This window comes from Labeo rohita, chromosome 20 (assembly GCF_022985175.1).
Source record: "Labeo rohita strain BAU-BD-2019 chromosome 20, IGBB_LRoh.1.0, whole genome shotgun sequence".
Lineage (NCBI taxonomy): Eukaryota > Metazoa > Chordata > Actinopteri > Cypriniformes > Cyprinidae > Labeo > Labeo rohita.
The window spans coordinates 3,240,680-3,262,546 of NC_066888.1; the positions used below are offsets into that span (position 1 = coordinate 3,240,680).

Here is a 21,867-nt window from a genome sequence, read left to right on the forward strand (position 1 = left end):
CCCCTGAACGGTCTGTCCGGCCATGGCCTCCTGAGCTTCCCGATCCGCCATGGCCTCCTGAACTGTCTGGTCCGCCCTGGAGGCCGTTCCTGTCTCCTGTGTCTCCGCCTACCGACCTCCGGGGTGCCCACCTACCCTCCCCTTTGGATGTTATACGGCGCGAGACGCGCCTATTCGGAGGGGGGCGTAATGTCACAGTTATGTCTATTCGTGTACTTGGTTTTTCCCATTGTCTCCCCCTGTCAATCTGTTTGCTTTGGTTTAGCCCTCATTAGCATCATCCCCTTCACCTGTCTGTAATGATTAGTCACACTTTATAAGTCTGTCTCAGTGTTCAGTTCTCTGTCGGTCTTTATCGTTTACCTACGTGTGTGGATGTCAATCTTGTTCCTGACCTGTTAACTCCTTGGATTTATATTAAAAGACTTTGTTTGTTTGTTATATCGTGTTCATGTCTCGTTCCATCCAGCACCAATCGTAACATCGTCTTGTTCTCGTAAACCCAGTCTCGTGTCTCGTCTCACAGGATAAGTGTCTCATCACACCCCTAGTTCTTAGTGATCAAATGCACACACAGTAGTCCAAATGTGAGTATCTCACGTAAATTATGTAAGTTATGGCTTAAGTGAACGTAAACAGGTGGGTAAAAACTGAATGTATCAGTATTACATGCATGCCTTCCGTCTTAAAGGGACAGCATTCCTAATTAAATAACTATCTGTCATTAATGTTAACCAAAAGATTTTAAATAAATTTATAGTCTACATGCTAATTAAACTTACTGTATCTGAAAAATTAGTTTAATTTGTATCTCTAGCGTATTTGTCTTATTTTGCCTCTTTTTCAAAAATTATAAATTATATATATATATATATGAAGAACAATTATATTTATAATAATTATATAATAATAATAAGTAAAAGTACAAGTATAATAATAAGTACTTCTTTTTCCATACTGTTAAAGGGATAGTTTACCCAAAAAAGAAAATTGTCATAATTTATTCAAGTTTTCCCAAATTCAATCCTTGATTCAAATTTATCATAAGCTTTGATTTGGTCTAAAGAATGAATGATTATTTTTATTTGATGACTAAAATAGCTACCAAAATAATAACCCCATAATAATGTAAAAAATTCTGAAACTAGTATTCTTAAACTAGTTTGGAGGTGAAAATTGGTATGTTTTTAAAACATTTAAACATCCACTGAACCAGAAGTGCCCATAGCTGGGGGGAAAAATCCCCATTACAGATCCTAGCCTTTTACATACATTACTGATTTGCCTGGATTTTTTTTTTTTTTTTTTTTTTTTTTACAAGTCTGTGGTTTCCACAACAGAGCCTGAACCATCTGCTAAACCTTGAAAAATCATTGTAGAATAAAAAAAGGCAGTCCGCCCATGCTGCGTAAAGATTGCATCCCCCAATAGCCTGAGGAGCAGCTATCTACAAACTGTCATAAAAACTTAATGTGAGCTTGCTCCTAATTCTGAACACCATGGGAACATTTTCTTGCTCCAAGCCTTGTTCAATTTAACTTTCGGATCCTCCTGAGCGAACAGTGCAGACAGACAGTCACTAGAAGTGAAAGAGAAATCCTATTAAACCTCCCGGGAAACGTTACACAAAAACTATAAAATCTCCTTCTCAGAAACTGCTGTCCACTCAATGTCTGTACATCCAAAGGCTCATGGATTCGTTCAGGTGTCATTTCTGATATAAAATCCAAAAGCTTGTTGTGTTAAAGAAGCAGATTTCAGTAAGACTGAGCCTTAACCCTCATCTGTTCTTAAGATCTTACAGGTTTAACAGTGTGCTTTGCTTTTAGGCAACTCGCTTCTTAAAAAATGAGACAGAACTGACCATTTGATTCTTCTTAACAATGAAATAACCCCCATTCTAGAGATACAGTTGATGGCAAGTATAAGATTTATGAGGTGTGAATTACGGGGGTTCGGGGTTGTATATAAAGAATGTTTGCACATGTTCAAACATAACCACCAAAAGTTAAAGGGATGGTCAATCAGCTATTTTCAAAGGCTTGATTGTGTTAATGGGGTGCACTGTAACATGTCCATGCTTCGTTTCTAAAAAATCGTAAAAAATTTTCATATATTTTACCTTTACTCTACACCACTGTTTCTGTTCTCCTAAAACGGTCTGTTGACTTCCTGGTTCTATGAAGCCCCTCCCTCAGAAATACGCAATGGGCTCAGATTGGTTAACTGGCCAAGTGTGTTGTGATTCTCTAACCCTCAGTGCACGTTGTCCAGATATGTCACGTGGTTATTATACGTATTACAAAAACAGACAAAACGTCAGGCTACGCAAGACTAACAATGGCATCACTAACCTCTCTCACAGGTTCGATCCCAGTATCCGGTTCCGGTGCAGTCACAGATGAAGCGATTCCAGCCCTCTTTGCAGATGCCGTTGTTTTTGCAGGGGTTGCTGTCACACTGTTTGCCTGTTACTTTGCTGCAAGATGACTTGATTCCGACTCCGTTCTGTGCCTCTGCGATCTGGCGAATGTCTTTGCTGCGTCCGTCTATGAAGAGATCACGGATGCAGCCCACATAGCCATAGTTCAACATAGCGGTCCACAGCTCAGTGGGAAGAACCAGGCCGACACGGTTGTCTGGGAGACCTCCAAGATATAGGTCACCCTCTAGGTCTAAAATCTCGTTCTCTCCACTGGCAGTGAATGGAGTCCGGCGGCTGTTCACAGAGATGATACCTGTTTAAAACAAAAACGGGCTGTCAGGAATGACTAAATAAGCTCAGCCAAAAGAAGGCAATAATGATACTCTGAAAAAAAATATACTCAGAAAAAAGTAGTCATTATAAAAACATTTGACCACAGAATGCTGCAGTAATACATATGGAAATACATATAGAAATAGGTGCGCAATTGTGTGTATGTGTGCAGGGTTTTTCCTGCACAGAGAATTATGCTTCTGTCAAATTTTTTGCTGCCTCTAGCTGTCGACAAAACCCAAGTCGGCTTTAGAAATTTCTGTTTGGTATTTTCTTTTCATCTTACCTTTTTCTCACAAAACTAAAGTCAGACCATTCTGTTTTTACTTCAAATTTCAAAATTATACAATCTAATTTAGATTAAAAACTGCTCATGCTGCATGTATGGAGCATCTTTGTTTCTATTGTGATTAAAGTGCAGTGGTTGCCTCTAATTTGTTATAAAATTTAAATTTAGTTTTGTTAGTTGACATTGTTATTTTTCAATTTCTCAAAGAAATGTGCAACATTTTGTCCAAAGCAATTATAAAGGGACACTTTTTCCAATTATAATTTGTCTTAAATCTCTCATAATTGATTAAATCTTTCATTTACAATTTCTCCTAAATCAGTATCGTTACTGGCTTCAGTGTGTGCACATGATCAGGATGGTACCACCTCCGCCTCATTTTGAGCCAGGAAAAACCGTGGTGTGTGTGTGTGTATTAAAGTGCTCTGACACAATGATGTACTAAAGGACATAGGCAGGCAGGAGTTTCAGAATAGAAACATCAATAGAGTTCAGTGTGGAGGCACTGGCAGATTGAGGGGGCACTCTGAGTTCCTCTGCTGGTCTTTATTATGCAAGTATTCTTGGTCTCTCAACACCCACATGTCTATATATCTGTCTCTGCCCTTTGTTACTGAGAAATACAAGTTTCTAGGGATTTGCACGATGGCTATTAATCAGAAAAGGAGCCAGTTGCCATTGCTGAATAGATATACAACCTATTCACCGAAACTAAAGCATTCTTTTATTATTTAAATTATTATTAAAATAGCCTGTGTAAATAAACAGAAATACCATGTCAGATTACAGCTTCTGTTACATATTTGAAATGTAGAGATGGCTTCTTTGATGTTGATTAATTTTTTACTAACACGGACTGACTGAAGTAATTGTTTAAATTTAAGTACAAAATACAACACAAAATACAATGATTATTGTATTATAAAATGATTAAATATTAGTTAAATATATTTATTCAAAAATTTTCATAACTCAAATGTTTTCTGTCTATTTCCAGGTTTAAATGAAAGAAATGTCAAATCAGATCAGAAGTGTTGTCTCAGACTTTTGGACTGTTCTGTATAAAATAATCAAAGGGCATAAAATAAGAGCAACCCTTGTGTGACTTTAATGTGGAGAAGTGTCCATTTTCAGATATAAAGTAAAAACAATGATGAAGCTCTCATTCTGCACTGTAGTCTGCCACTAAACAGTTTCTCCTGTGCTCAAGGAAAAAAAAATCCATACATTTATTATGCTAGATGACTTTTTATTGAAGTCTTTGACTGTGCACTTTGTCATCTGCCGTGAAAATGATTTAGAATCAACCCTAATAACAGCGCTTAATACAGAGAAGTTTAGAAAGAAACAACGCCATTAAGCTACAATTGAGAATAGATTATTTTTGTGGATAAAAGTGCTACATTATTGACTTCTTTTTACTGACAATTTGTTAGCAATTTAGATGTCTTTTTAAAACTTTGCAGAAGTTACCCCAACACTCCTTCAAAATTGACAGTCGGATGCCAAAGGAGGAACTTTAAGCTTCACAATTAAGCAAAACAAACTGTTAATATAGCCATGTCTAAAGGGTCAGTGCTTTTGAAAATATAATCATGTCTAAAGGGTTACTTTTTTTGAAAAATTACAGAAAAATGATAAAAATAAATAAATAAATAAATAAATAAACAACGTTATTAGTAAGCAACTCTTTGAGCATCATGCAGACCTACTCCAAGTTCTTTGCTAAACTTGGTGCAATACTTTTAATTACTTTTAAAATCCCTGATGTTTTCTACTCACCTGATCTTCCATCTCTCTGGATGTCTACATGGTGCCAAGCTCCGTCATTAACCTTACTCTGTGTGGCTTTGACTTTAATTGTTCCAGATCCCATGTCCAGCAGAAGATAGAGATTTCCATCTAGAAGTTCTACAGCAAAGAAGTCCACTTTGTTGCTCCTCTGGCTACGAGAATCTTTCTTGTCCTGGGGTTTACCTTGCGTAAAAAGGATTAGTCCGTTGGGCTCTGAGGTGCGAAAGTCAAAGGAAATGGAGCCCACACGCTTGGTGTTCCACTTGGGCAGGCTGAGGAAGGATTCTGGTGTCTCAAAGGAGATAGGGTCTAGGGTGGGAACATTCTCACATTTAAACACCACATCCCCTTGCAGCTTCATCTTGGGGTCTGCTATGCGGGCTAGGCGAGAGAGTTCCAGTCGTATGTCATTGTTTTTGTAGACCACCTAAAATTAGGGAAACACATTATGGGCAATTACAAATTCATATAAGACAACCTAAAAAATATAGCATCCTCTACCAATTTGCCCTACCATTTCTACCATTTTTCACTTGACTATACTGAAGTAAAAACTAAATTAATCATACTATAAATACTAAGAAAAACAGAAAACCAAACTGTTACAAAATATCAAATTAAGTGGTATTTAATTTAGAGAATAAGACATATTTATTAATCTAAATATTTATCGTCTGTACAAGTATTGGACACTTTCTATATGTCAAAAGCCAGTGAATATCCTCATAATTAACATGAACTACACCTGGGGTAATTACTTAATCCATTAAAATCACTTTGATTTCAGCTGGTTAGAAGTCATTACCAAAATGGCTCAGATACATTAGTTCACTAAAGGCATTTTTAAGACCTAAGTATCCAAATATTGACAACTATTTGGCCCCTGTATGTAATATATTTATCAAAGCATTAAAAAAAAGCATTTTAAACAATCAAACAAACAAATAAATAAATAAATAAATAAATGGCAATGTACAGTATGTAATTTGTAATACTGTACTGTATTTGTGTGTAAAATTCATATATGAAAAAAAATGCAAGTATCATTTTTGCTTAAAAAAAAAAATCATCGAAAAACATAGTCAAAGTCCTTTTTATAAATAACAGTACATGCCCTAAACCTACTGGTAAAAATAACGCAACTACTGAAAAGCAAACCCACACTAGAATACATTAGAAGACATTCAAAGGATGTGCTGTGATATTTTGCCTATTTACCAAGGCAAATACTCATATATAGAGTCAGCTATGCATTATAGCCAAATACAACACAATACAAACCAAGAAGAACTGTAAATTGAAATTCACTCATGTGGAAAATTAAAAGGCTTTTTCCTTCTTTTCCTCCTTAAAGAAAGAACTCTTGCTGCTATATAGGACACTATGTGCACAGCAAACAGCAGTTCTGTTAGAGAACACAGCTGTCAGCAAACAGATTTTGAAGCTCCAGGATTACAGATAATCCTGGAAGATTTGACAGTAAATCAACACAGGTGCCCTTCGTACTTCATACTACTGCAGAGAGAGAGAGAGCATGATGAACTCTGGAAAAAGATCTTGATTTCAAGGACAATAACATTATAACATTTCTTTTCTCTACCTATAATCTGGCCCAGATCAGCAATGGCCTACCATCAACCCCAATTATCCCACGCATCCTAATTATCTGTGTTGCAGAAATGTGCCAGTAGAGCAGTAGGTTTCCAGAAGTAAACAATCCATTTAATTTTTTTGAGAAATAGTTTTTAACATCGCAGTATATACCTTTTAAAACAGACCCATCATGAGCTCTGAGATTAGGACAAACTAAAAATGTCACTGGGCAAGCTTTTCAGTATGTCCCACTCCAACTTCCTGTTTCAATAGGAAATACAGTACTTAAATACAGAAAGGAAAACTACAGTCGCCAAGGCATTTCACTAAATACCAGGGTCATGTTTAGAAATGAAATGGCCACTTATGTATGCATGTATTTAAATAAATCCCATCTTAAACAGCAAACTAACATCCTGACAGCACAATCCTGTTCTTGTTCCTGTTCTGGACCTGTTCTTTCTTCAGTCCCTGGTGAAACAAAAATACAAACCCTCTTCAAAGCAGAAACCCAGAAAATGTTTTCTCAGCGCTTCTGTTCCTTTCCTCCAATCAACTTTTCCTGCCTCGGGTTATGATTCCAATGGCCATTACCTCTAGCCGATCGATAGCAGTATAATGGAAAATAATGTGCAGAAGGATGATGTGGGTAGGGAAGCCCACAGACTCAGATACATTATCTAAAGCTACACCCTCGCTTTATCACCTTATCTGGGGGCCATCCTCTGTCCCCAGAGTGCCATTTATAATCAAAGCCGGCCTTTAACAACTCTATAGGCTCTCTGTCTTGACTCTCTTCCTCTGTGAGCATGGGGGCTGCTGGATATCGATTGGGCTCTGGGAGTGGGGAGTGGACCCAAATCTATCTAGGCTCAGTATCTTGGCATGTTACGGGGATCTTGCTGCTGCATTAGGCCCGGGATTAATGAGAAGTGCCACTAAGTAGAAACATATAGACAAGTATGGGAGAAGCAACAACTGACACAGTTGGGGGGTGAGATGAAGAGACGTGCCACTGGAGAAAATCAATACATTTCAGAGGAGAAAATCCAGACTTGTTACAAAATAACTGTGAATACATTTTTGTACTATATTTTCTAAACATATCACGTTAAACATATCACGTGAATATCTAAATTTCTAAACATATCAACATATCAAGTCATTAGGGGTGTAACATTTTGATACTAAATTTTTATTGTTAACTAGTCCTTTTTATCAAAGCATCACAGATCTCAGTGAAGAAGAATCAATTATTGACCAAGTATATAAAAAAAAATGGTCAAAATGGTCTTCTTGTCTTACACTGATTCACAACGGTAAGCTTATAATAATTATTTATCTGAGCTGTCTGGCACTGCCACATCTGTAAACAAAGAGAAGGTCCAGCTATCACAGCGCATACATGGAGTGATCAGAGGTGTGTTAATATTTCTGACAGCTTGTAGCCATAACTAATGAGCAACATTAACACAATGGATTGCTCAAGAAGGCATCCATCTGAGGAATCATCTGTTGTTTCAACAAAGAAACCTTGTTCAGAAAAGAGTGTACAAGCAAAAAGAAAAGTGACAAACTGAGCCTGTAATAAAACATAGGACTGGCATTTCAGAGATGGCGACAACTCAGAGATTTAAAGGATTTACCATCCCAGAGGTGCCCTTTTTTGTGTTCAACAAAATTCGACAAATTATATATTACAAATTGTTATGTCAAATGTCAGCATTGCCTGACTTTTGTAACATTGTTTATTTTAAAACATTTACCAACATTTGAAGACTTGCTCAGCAGACACTATTTACGGATATTCAGGCAAGTACAGGTGATGTTAATGAAGTCCGATCTGATAAAATGAACGTCTTTAAACATGAGCACACCGATAAGTGCTGACGGACTGAGCTAATTTAACTGTCATTTATGACACAATGCTTTCCCGGCATTGATAGAATTTTCAGACAATCCATGTTTTCATGTTATAAGGTAGGGGGCATCTTCTGAAACTGTACAGAATCTCCAGATCCAAAAAACAAGTGAAGAAGAAGCAGAAACAAGTAATAGAAACATTGCTTATGCACATTTAAGCTGATCATCTAGCATTTAACAGCATATAAATTAAAACTGCCTACTGAACAAAATGTCACACACACAAAAAAAAATATGTACTGGACTGTGCAAGCTTGGGGGTGTTGATGGACATGATGTAATACATTTACGTTTTAATTATTGCTCTGTATCCTATCTGGATATTTTTTTTGTCAAAGATCAGATTCAGAGCGATTTTCTCTGCTTTTTGTTTAAAAATGTTGCTTTTTTTATAAAATGTATCCACTTTGAAGTGTTGATGCAATAGTCTCTGGTTTTAAACAAAACTGTTTTTTTCTAGTTTACCCTCTTTGGTAAACTAAAATAAAACAGTTTGTTTTGTTTAAAAGCAGAGATTCTTGCTTTTGATATATTATATTTGATATATTATATATCGGAGATATTCATGCAACAAAATATTCTGGGGGGCATTTATAAAACTAATCAAAAATGCTGGAGCTGGCTGGCAACTAAAAAAAAAAATGCTGAAAGGGAAAGAGGTAACTACCATATGATGTGTTTTACATTTATATTTAGCAATTTAGCAGACGCTTCTGTCCAAAGTGACAAATGAGGACAACAGAAGCAATCAAAACTAACAAAAGAGTAATAATATGTAAGTGCTATGACAAGTCTCGGTTAGCCTAATGCAGTACATGTAGCAAGGTTGTTGCAAAGAAAACAAGTAGATAGAATAGAAAAGAAATAAGGAACACGAGTGTAAGAGGGTCTTTTTTTAAATTAAAATAAAACAAGTAGAATACTAAAAGACACAACAAAAGCCGTTTTTTTTTTAAGTCAGAAATGAATTTTGGTGCAGATCGGACATTGTATGCCTGTATTGCATGCCTATGTTTAAATACAACGCCCGAAAATGGCGAAAATAGCACAAAACTTGCAGAGAAAATTCAAAATAACAGACTTCCTGTTGGGGGATTGAAACAGTGAGAATACAGGGTGAGACAGTGAGAATTCACTCAGTGCTAAATGCCACACGTAGACACAATGTAAATAAGATATTATATTTGCAGTTGATTTCAACGAAACCTTGTGAGATTGCCATAAATTGAAGTGAGTGGCAGCTTTTTAGTGACTATATGGAAGCACTATTTTCTCGCTTTCTATAATCAGTTCGAAATTTAAATAAAAGTTTCGCTTTACGTGCTGCTAACAGGACCAATAGCCACAAAACCCTGAACACAAAACCCAGCAGCAAAGTTTCAGGAGTGACTGAAAAAGCAGAATGGATCAGATGGAGGAAAGCCTGTACTGTACTGGTTTAGACACTATTACAAGAGAAAGGTATAAACAGAAAATCACAACATATGTTGGATGTGATCCTTATGTTATGAAAAGTGATTTTTCAACTAAATTGAAATAGTTGCTTATTTCGAAAGTGATTCACACATTTATATGAAGGATGCAGGATATATGTCACTCCTGAAACTAGTGCTGTACAGGGTTTTTGGCTATTGGTCCTGTTAGCAGCATGTTAGCAGCAATTTTTTCAAATTCTGAATTGATTATATCCTAGAAAGCGAGCAAATAGCGCTTTCATATAGTCACTAAAAAGCTGTCACTCACTTCAATTTATCACAATCTCACAAGGTTTCGTTGTAATCAACTGGAAATATTATATCTTATTTACATTGTGTCTACGTGTGAATTCTCATTGTCTCACCCTGTATCTATTTATATATTTCTTTATATCTTAACATTAATACATTTTTTATTAACCATTCGCACACACAAGCATTATCTGACTGTCCTCCTGACCGCAGACGCAGGTTTACAAGCCACTTTGCTCTGCATTTTTCAGTCAATTTCTTGCCTTTTCCTCCTTATGAACAGCACATTTTCATACACAATACAAAATGAAATTTCTTGGTCTGACCGATTTCCATAAACAACTCAAAACATTGGCTTTTTGAGATTCTGCTAGTGATTCCTATATAGAGAAAAATCACTTTCTGCCCTCCAGCTGCATTTCGCGCATCATCAGAATCATGTGACTGCAAACAACCTATTGCTTGAATCCCATTCAAGCAACAACAAAATACAACGTTAAACTCACTTAGCCTATAAATTAATCATGGCACTTTTATTAACAAAACGAATAAAAATAGCTCACACCATGCTATATGCCTAATATAAAATAACAAATAACTTAAATAACTTTAATAATTTTAAATAGCCTAATATACAAAACTGAAAATCGGTAAACACTGTGGAACCAAATAAATATAAGAAACATAGAACGTTTATTAGCAAAACGAATAAGAAAGAAATTAGGCTACACAAAGTAAAAATCAGCAAACACTGTAGAACCATATAAATAAGAAACGAATGTTCCATGAAACCACCATATAAATGACAAAAGTCAACAGGCTTTTCAAAATAAAAAACATTGCCAAACTTCCACCATCGTCTTGTCTGTCTCGCCTGACCTCACTATTCTTGTCGGTCAGCTCGTCACTCTGTTCGCTGAAAAATAAAATCTGATCTGGGATGCAACTGTAATTCGGCACTCTGCATTGAGTAGCCACGTTCAGTTTTATTTGTAGTGTCTGTTCTCCAACTGAACTAAATAATATTTTGTTACTATAAAAAAATCAAAACGATGGTGGTGGTTGCAGTGGGCAAGTGACGTAGCTATGGCAGCAAGCCTATTCTCTGCATAAGGTAACGTTATTTTTTATTTTTCTTTTACTCTTCGTACAACAGACATTGTTAATTCTAAATGTAGAATATGTTACATAAATTATGTTACATAAATATATGAAATATAGAACATATAAAGGTGAAACTCCGCCTATGACTAAGGTTGTTAATTTCTCATAATTATTTTCCTACTCTCAAGGATCTGTGGATGCTGATGCTGCACAAAAACATGTTGTGGAGGGCAAAAACTTTTTTCTGCTTCCTGTAATTCATTTTCTAATGAAGCCATCTAGAAAGGACCTCAGTGCGACTTCTTTAACTTCTGCAAATAAACAAACAAACAAACAAACAAATAATAAAGAATACAGCAATAGCAGATTTAAAAGCAATTATTTCTGAATGTAGAGAAGTAAACATGAAATTTCCCATATTTATTGTGTGATGCAGTACACAATGCCATCACCTTCGGAGAAAAAAAAACAAAAAAAAAACATGTCATGCTAAAGATTGTTCACCTCCTGTTGTCAAATGTGCAGACAACACTGGCGGCCACAAGCTCATCACTGAAACACAAAACAATGTGATTGCCCCAGAGCCAATAATCATCACCCCTAGACTTCCTGTTTTCCACTGTCTGCTATCACATGACCGGTGAACCACATGACCGCACAAAGGCCATAAGTTCTTCTTGCTCAGGGCAGAAATTTTAAGATAACAAACAAGATGCCAAGAAAATATAAACAGCACCTGCTTTCAAATCAATTCTGCTTTCATTAGAATGCTTCCAAATATACCCTGTATTTTTATGTACACTAAATTTTTGTAGATGAGTGTTTGCCAGGGCACTAGGTGGTTGATAAGAAGTTCTGAGTGCTCACTAGCCAATGTGAAATAAGCCCACCCCAGATATGATTTCTCCTTCAATGTCATGGCCAGAAAAATATCGGCACCCTTGCAATTCTGTCAGAAAATGCAACCCTTTTCTTTTAGAAAATTGTTGCAGTTGCAAGCGTTTTGGTACTCACGTGTTTCTTTTTTATTTATTTATTTATTTATTTTGTTTGCATTGGAACAACACAACAAAAAAAACAGAGAAGAAAAGTCAAATCTGATACAATTCCACACAGAACCCCCCAGATTTCATGATACACAGTCAAGGCCTCCAGTGCCAGAAGCAGCAAAGCAACCCCAAAACATCTTTGAACCTCCACCATGTTTGACTGTAGGGACTGTGTTCTTTTCTTTGAAGGCCTCATTTCTTTTTCTGTAAACAGTGCCATGATGTCCTTTACCAAAAAGCTCTACTTCTGTCTCATCTGTCCACGGTATGTTCTCCCCGAAGGATTGTAGTTTTGTCACATAAGTTTTTGGCAAACTCCAGTCTTGCTTTTTTATGCCTTTGGTGCCCTCCTTGTTCTCCTACCATAGCGTCCCTTTTCATTCAGATGGTGATGCAGACTATCAGTGTCTGCAGATCAGCTTGAATTTGTTTGGAAGTTAATCTGGGTTCTTTATCCACAATTCAAACAATCCTTTGTTTTAATGTTTTATTAATTTTGCTCTTCCATCCACATCTAGGGAGGTTAGCTACAGTGCATGCACTCAAAAAAATATTTCAGCCCTTAACTTAATTCAATTACGTACAAAATGTCCATGCATTTAGATTACGTAGTTTTAATTTAAACAAATCAATTAAACTTAACGTGATTCAAATGCATCAGTCTTACGTAAATGAAACAGGTAAAGTTGATGTAATAGTTCCCAGTGTTAAACAAACCCTGCTCAGTGTTCATGTGTTTCCACACTACAGAGTGTTCAAGTAGCATTGACACAGTGTTGGAGTTAAGGAGATCATTATGTCATGATTGACCAATAATGATGAACACCTGTTGTTTACAAGCAGAATCATCGAAGGAAAGAGAAACACAAGAATCAGCCACAGCCAAAGATAAAATTAACTTAAATAAATGAGGACATTAAATCTCTGATTAACTCATTCCAGGTTTTAACTCCACAAACAACATTACAGATTGACTTGATTTCTGTCATATATCTATAAATATTATTTCAGAACATCTAAACAGAGGTTTAGATGTTTTATTTTTATTTTTTTTTAAAGTTTCAATTGACCTCACCATCATGGCGAACAGGGTTTACTTTAGTTGGACTCTTGACTTTTGATTTTTTTTATGTTAATTTTGTTTGGCTGTTGTAATTATGTGTATGAAGCACATTTATTACAACAATATAAAAAAGCCAAAAAGAAGTCTGATTAGGTGTTTTTGGTTAATTTTTGTTGTTTGTTAAATCATTATTATCCAGTGGCATGATGCACTGATCTCATGCAGTGGTTAATCTATTATTTTCATAATGTTTACAACAGGTGCATGAACTATTATGGATGTTTATCTTATACACTAAATCTTGAAATCTACAGCATCAGTTTGACACACACAGACATCAAGAATCAGCATTTGAATCTCAACAATGGTGACATTCAACAGCTGCATGCTGGGTAGCAGCAGAGTACAAATCTCACCCATGACTCCCAGCATGCAGCTGTTGAATGTCACCATTGTTGAGATTCATATGCTGATTCTTGATCTCTGTGTGTGTCTAAGTAATACTGCAGATCTTAAAGTAGTAATAGTAACAGTTCATACAACTACTGTAAATATAATGAAACTAAGAGGTAAACCACTGAACAATATCAGCAAATCAGGCCACTTGACAATGATTACAACATCAATAATAATTAACCAAGAACACTTAATAAGGACCCCTTTTTTTTTGCGCTATACAAATGTGCTCTACGAACACAATTACAGCAACCAAAGAACAAAAAAAAACTATACTAAGAAAGTCAAGGGTCAAGAGCCCAACTAAAGTAAACCCTGTTCGCCATGATGGTGAGGTCAAATGAAACATTTTTTAAAATAAAACATCTAAACCTCTGTTTAGACGTTCTCAAATAATTTTGTGGATATACGACAGAAATCAAGTCAAACTGTAATGTTGTTTGTGGAGTTGTTTAATCAGAGATTTAATGTCTTCATTTATTTAAGTTAATTTTATCTTTGGCTGTGGCTGATTCTTGTGTTTCTCTTTCCTTCTGTGAGTCTGCTTGTAAACAACAGGTGTTCATCATTATTGGTCAATCATGACATAATGATCTCCTTAACTCCAACACTGTGTCAATGCTACTTGGACACTCTGTAGTGTGGAAACACATGAACACTGAGCAGGGTTTGTTTAACACTGGGAACTATTACATCAACTTTACCTGTTTCATTTACGTAAGACTGATGCATTTGAATCACACTAAGTTTAACTGATTTGTTTAAATTAAAACTACGTAATCTAAATGCATGGAAATTTTGTACGTAATTGAATTAAGTTAAGGGCTGAAATATTTTTTTGAGTGTGGGCTGTAAACCTCTTGATGATATTGTGCACAGTGGACACAGGAACATTAAGATCTCTGGATAGGTTTTTCCACAAATTTTTCTCTCAGATCCACAGACAACTCTTGACAACACTTCTTTTTTTTTTCTGCATGCTCAGCGTGATACACATCACAAAGGTTGAGTCAACTTTTTTCCATTTTAACTGGCTGCAGGTGTAATTACTATATTGCCCACACCTGTTACTTGCCACAGGTGTGTCTAAATACAAATTACAGGAGCATCACATGCTTGAAAAGCAATTATTTCTTACAATTTTGACTAGGTGCCAATACTTTTGTCTAGTCCATTTTTGAGTTCTGTGTGAAATTTTATCTTTTTTTTTTTTTTTTTTTTTTTTTTTTTGTGTGTGTGTTGCAGTGCAAACAAAAACAATAAGCACGCGAATACCAAACATTTACAATTGGAAAAAAATTCTAAGAGAAGTGTTGCATTTTCAGAATTGCAAGGGTGCCGATATTTTTGGCCATGACTCTATGCACTTTTTTATTTACTAATTTTAATCTTCAGATATCCTTACCAGCAACATTCCAAGTGGTCATCCAAATTAAATCAGAATAAGATGCAATGTGGAATGTGAATGCAAAAGTCATGAGACTATAGGTAAATGACCTGTTATGACTGGCTAGAGTCAAAAAAACTTAATTAGGAAAATCAGCAGACTGTGTAAAAGTTCATAAGCTCCGGGCAGAGCAGTGCTGAACATACATAGCACAAATGGGACAGTGCTATACGAATATGACAGCTGATTAAAACCTCCCTTGCGTATTTTGTGAGCACTCTGTAAAGAGCATCAAGTTTACAATGTTTTTAACAGCATTGATCACTGTAGCCAATTAGACATTTGAGCATCAATGACCACCAAAAGCACTCACCAATCAGAGGTGTTTAAATTAGTCAATAGCGCTAAGTACTAAGTTAGTGAACTAACAGACTGGACACATGGTCTGTGTAATATGTCTCCTGCTAGGTCAAGCTATATTGTTCACCCAGTGATTGGATGTCTGTGGTGCCCACATAGGTTTCATAGACGATTGGACATGTTTTTAGGGCAGACCTGACTTAAAAAGACGATCTTCATCTGCTTGGGGTGGTGTTGCACTTCTGTCAAAAAATATTATGTAGTCTAAGTACTTGACTAACTGGGGCCAAGGTCAGCAAACAGACAGACTGACATAACTGACCATCTGCTAGCCGCCTCTTATCACAGAAGTCAAATAAATCTCAGCACATAAAAGGTAATAATTTAATTGATGTTCAACAGTTAAAAATCAGATATAATACAGATAAACAAATGACACTCTGCTTGATGAAGATCACTTTCTACATCAGCACTTTTTGTAAATGATATGATCACAGATCATAACCTAGATGTGCTTTGACAGAAACCTGCCTAAAATCATATTACATTACTTAAATGAGTCCACATTAAAAGGATTCTGTTTTAAACATGAGCCATGTCCAAAAGGTAAAGGTGGACTGTACACATAATCTCTTGGCTTACAATCTACAACTAGACGGATGTACTGTTACTTCCACTACAATCAAAAGTCTGGGTGTTATATTTGACAGCAACTTGTCTTTTGAAAATGATATTTCTCATGTTACAAAAACAACATTCTTCCATCTTAGAAACATTGCCAAGCTACTGATGCAGAAAAGCTAGTTCACACATTCATGACCTCTAGACTGGACTATTGTAATGCACTACTAGGTGGTTGTCCTGCATCTTCAATAAACAAGCTACAGATAGTCCAAAATGCAGCTGCTAGAGTCCTTACCAGGTCAAGAAAACTCTCCCTGTTTAAATCTAGATTAAAGACACATCTTTTTAGCCAAGCATTCAAATAATGCATCTCATAAACTTTTACTGCAGTTATGTCTGATCAAATGGACATAATTAATCTTTTAGCTCTGGTTGAACAAATCTTTCTTTGCTTGGTTTGAACAGCAGCTTTGCTAATTATGTTCCTATTTGTTCTCTGTTTCTGCCATGGGATTGAAATCCTGTGGTAACTAGAAATTCGCAAGCTTCAGTCTGGATCCAGAACACTTAAGAAAGATGATGTCAACCCCTCAGAGGACTTCAGATGATGCCAACACTGAAACAACATACAGCACTACTGAATTTTGCTACTAATTTATAGTGTTCTTTGTCTGCTTGATTACATCATTAATTGATCTTTACCATACATCTCTGCCATATGTGCATCAACTTGACATAGTCACCACTAGTAAGCTACTACTAAATATATTGTAAAAACTTTAATTTGCTGTAAAGTTGCTTTGCAACAATATGTATCGTGAACTGTTATCTCAAAATTCTGGCCAGCTGAAAATACCTAGAATATCAAAATCAACTACAAGCAGTATATCTTTTTAATAGGAGGTAGATCCAACTTCCAACAGGACACCGTGCCATGTCACAAAGCTCAAATCATCTCAAACTTGTTTCCTAGAAATGACAATGAGTTCACTATACTCAAATGACCTCCACAGTCACCAGATCTCAATCTATACAACACCTTTGGGATGTTGTGGAATGAGAGATTCACATCATGAATCTGCAGCTAAAAATTCTGCAGCAGCTGCGTGATTCTATCATGTAAATATGGACCAAAATCTCAGAGGAATGTCTCCAGCACCTTGCTGAATCTATGCCACAATAAAGAAGTTCTGAAATCCAACATGGTGCTACCAAGGGGTACTTAATAAAATGGCCATAAAATGTATGTAAAATACATAAATAAATAAATAAATAAATAAATAAATAAAATACATCAATGTATGTATCAACAACAATAAACTTGTGTGTGCCTGTCATAAGCCTGAGAATTTACAATGAACAAGTATGTAGTTGAAGTATACTATTGAAGCTTTCTAAGGAGTACCGAGGAGTCTGACTATCCTTGTGCGAGCCTGATTTACATTACTGGAAATTCAGCAAGCATGATCACAGAATTAAACTGTGACAACAAACGCTATTCATTTAGGTGAATGACGTTTAGACCCTTCAACATCGTTGTCATATAACAGAGTGTAAATGAGCGACGATCCCTATCTCAGAGGACGTTTTGCTACACTCGCCCTGGCTTTAACTGAAATGAAGTGCCTGCCCTTTTTAGTACTCCTTGGATAATTCTAACTCGGCGAGTCTTTCATCACTGTTGGCACAGCCCGTGTCTTAGAATGTGGCAGGGACAGGCACATGAGCAACCGCAGCTACACGACTGATATTAATAGCTGGACTGGGGATAGAGAGAGAGAGCAGAGGAGAAACCAGAGGCAGATTAAACAGCAGAGACAAGGTGACCTTTCATTATGATGGTTATTATAGACCACCCATGTGTGTCGGGTACTGCAAGCCATAAGTGTGTGTTTGCGTGTGCATGTCTATGTGCATGTCTATGTGCTGGCAACTCCTAATGGAATCTGCTTCTGGAGGTGGTAAACTTCATAAAAGAAGCCGTGAATGTCACTTTAGCTGAGGTAGGATGTTTACTGGACGAAACAGCTATTTGGCTCCGATGACTACAGTGGGTTACACAGTCTATGCTTCATAATTACATCTAATGATGGAGCCAACGGCGAGATTTTGTAAATGAAAACAGCCACTGGCAACTGTAGAAACAAAAAAGACTTCCACAGGCTGTCGATGAGTCTACATACAGTATAAAACAAAGGTATAAAGCATACATATCCAAACTAATGAGAATCATGTGCATCATAAAAACTGTTGCTCCCAAAAACACATTTACTCTAATTTTGATTTAATGAGCTCACCAAAGTATATTAAACGAGATGTTTTGAACTAGTCACCTCATATATTCAAGACAATATATAGTCCTCAAATATTTTTGTGATAGCTTTTTGTAGCTATTTTTGTAATAACTTCATAATAGTTTGAAAGCTTTGCATTGAATATACATTAGAAAAGTGGCTATAGAAATCAATGGATTATTTTATTTTATTTTTACCATTTTACTGAAAATAAGTTTATAACTAGCTTGTAGTTGACATAAATCCATTTTGCAGTTAAGTTTGTTGGCTAGAATACATTACACAACCTTTACCCAGTTTTCTGCCCCAATCTGTAGTAGAAGTTGATAGGTTTCACAGAAAATTGCATAGTGTATGATGGATGCTTCTGAATTTTTTGTTTAAGACTATTATTCCATCCAGATATTTTTAGATGATTTTAGAACACATATAGTGGTGTATGACATGACTTAGTTAGCTGACTTAAGGCCTTGATATATTTCGAGCTGGTGTGACGTCATTTAGAACAAAATCAGGCCAATCGTATCTTGCAGTTTCAGCACCATTTTTACACTTGTCTGCCAATTTAACAGTTCAAATAGTATAAAAAAAGAGAAAAAGAATACGTTTAAAATGTGTCTATAGACTCCTGCGCTCTATTGTGTGCCTGGACCTGGGGGAGTAAGTGACAACAGCCATGTGCATATCTGGATCACTAATCATATATCAAATTCATGTTCGATTTTTATTTAAAACAGAACACTTGACTCCACACCCTCTGTCTTCATGTACTCCACCACAGTTATATAGAAAATCACTAAGGAAAACAGGCTTATTTTTATTCATAATCATTACAGCTTTGTGTGAATAATTAAGCATGTGACCACTGAAATGTATGTCATATACATATTTATGTTATGCATCTCAGATCTTTACTGTTTATTTTCTGCAATAAACCACTTGCATGACCAAGACTGATCATCTGAGCATATACATATGCATCTCCATATTGTTCCTAATGATACTGTAGCTCAGGGGTCAGCAACCTATGGCATAGGGATAATCACTGGCACATGAGCAATAGGGAAAACTGCAAACCAACATACATTTTGAGGTAATCGTTCTCATAGATACATGCCTGTTAGGAGTTATAATTACTTTTAAAGTGTGAGAATTAACGTGCACTAGTCTACAGATACGCATGACTCTGGCAAATCCTTCGCGCGACTGCTGCACATACGAGACGCTTCAGATCAGCAGTCTAACAGCTTTGTCAATGTCAGAATTATTGAGATGGCCAATCAAATCAAAGTGGGCTGGGTTTACTGCTCACAGAAGCAGAGCGCAAGTTCCAGTGCGAAGCACCAGTTTAACATTGAAAGAAGGCGAGGTAAGATGGAAGTTGGAAATCATTTAATATTAGTCAACTGTTTTACAACAGAAGTGTTAAATGACTGACAGCTATGTCCAATGATAGTAGTAGCAAACTACTCAAATGTTTTCTTAAATATGGCCATTTTGAGAGAGAGAGAGAGAGAGAGAGAGTGAGAGAGAGAGTATGAATGACCTGCATCTGTCTCTCTCCCTACAAACAATGAAGCTGAGTTTTGTTACTTCAAAAAAATTTTACCCCCTCATTGCTGAGAAATATAATGTAGCAATTCAGTATCGACTAATAAAAGTCAAGGGGCAGCATTGATAAAGTTTCTGAGCCCCTGAATGTTTCTGTGTGCGCATCGTGATCTCCGATCTCTGTGCATGAGTGATGTGTGTCAATTGCAGCACGTTAATATAAAACAGTGAATAAACTGAACGGATTTATTGCACAGTTAGCCTTGTCTGGATTACTGACACACTAGTTAACCAGAAAAATTAGAAATGGCACTTCATGCCCAAAAGGTTGCCGACCCCTGCTGTAGCTCCTCATCAAATTAGCCTTACAAATCAACATAAAAGAAGAGCTCTGGAAAAACATGACATTATTTGCACTACTATGATTTGCACTTAAACTAGTCTATTAAACTAGTGGTATTTATAAAATAATAGATACTGTATACTGTTCACAATTTGGACAACTTGATGGAAACTGTCATCTTTTAAAAACCACAATGAGACCAGTTGATTAAAAGCAAATGCATAATTGACTACAAAACTAAAGTTAGTTCTGGTAAAGCATAACATGCGTGCATATGCCATGTTTGATATTTTCATATCTAATGTAATAAAATTCATAAATGTTTAAGCATGACCTAAGTGTAAAAATACTTTTTGGGACTGCTGTATTTTATAAAGGCATTTTATAAAGGCATTTTATAAAGGCATCCAGACAGGCTTTTTATGATGTCATTTACACAGTGTGCATGTGTGCGCTCGTGAGTGCATGCACGATTATGCACATCGTATAGGACCCACCTCTTTCAGGCAGCCCATGAAATTATTGCTGACGGGAGATCCAGGCAGGTCGGCAGTACTTGGGCTTCCCCCCACATAGAAGAAATCATCTGAGCCCAGCATAGTGTAATCTTCCTGAGTGTATCCTGTGGTGGTCAATATACCATCCACCGATATAGTCACCTGTTAAATGATGACAATATAAAAAGATAACAAATTAGTAACATTTCAAGATGTGATTTAACCTGAGCGGTAACCTTATTTTATGGTTTATTATTGACTATCTTGTTCAGAATTGCTCTTATTTCGGGTTGCTTACTGCTAACACTCTGGACCATTGGTCTGGATAAGATTTATTGGTGATAGTTTAGTATAGGTTCACAGGACAGGTAAAGAAAATATTGCTGATGAATATTTTCTTCATCTTTGATGGGTTAAGAAAATGAATTCTTATCTGGTTTGGAATATTACTAATTAGGGTTAGTAAATGTTAAAACCAAGGACAAATTATTTGTACTTGTTTTAGTTTTAGGGGTTACGCTACTTTGTCACACACTCATTCAAACATATAAACAGACGTTCAGACACATACCAAGACTTGAACATGCATGCATTAAAGGAAGGCATTAACCACTGGAAAAATCAAATATTTTATCCTTTTTCAAAAGGTCATACTGAATAAACATGGGAAGGATCGATTTCATTGGTTCAGTGAAAAGGGGGAGGAGCAAAGCCACAACAGCCAATCAGCAAGCACCCATGCAGAACTTAAAGAAGAAGCAGGAAGGCCATGCAACAAGACACACGGCACAGAAAACAACATGCGGCAGACACACACAAGGGATCTGGGTGGAAGTGGAGTGATAAATTGAATGTAGTGTTAGTCGCAGTGATATATGAGGTGAATGAGATGGTGGAGATGAGGACATGCCATGAGTGTTGTAGAGGTATCAACTGCCAGAGTTCCCAGAGTTCTTAGGTTTCTCTTGTGTGTTTGTTTATTTTCGGGAGGCTCTGCAAGGTGGAAATTTCCCTTGTGGACATTCTTGGAAATCCTCTGTCAGTTATTGCCGACA

At 36.4% G+C, this 21,867-nt stretch overlaps 1 protein-coding gene across 10 annotated transcripts in view; it reads right to left on the reverse strand.

Moving 5' to 3' along the window:
- Positions 1–21,867, reverse strand: part of nrxn3b (neurexin 3b) — a 317,541-nt gene that overhangs the window by 207,023 nt on the left and 88,651 nt on the right. For all 10 annotated transcript variants that reach the window (XM_051138803.1, XM_051138796.1, XM_051138802.1 and 7 more), the window contains 3 exons: positions 20,813–20,974; positions 4,830–5,268; positions 2,355–2,738 (listed from right to left, as the gene is read on the reverse strand). In XM_051138803.1, coding sequence (XP_050994760.1) covers positions 2,355–2,738; positions 4,830–5,268; positions 20,813–20,974 — 985 coding nt within the window. The remainder of the gene's footprint in view (positions 1–2,354; positions 2,739–4,829; positions 5,269–20,812; positions 20,975–21,867) is intronic.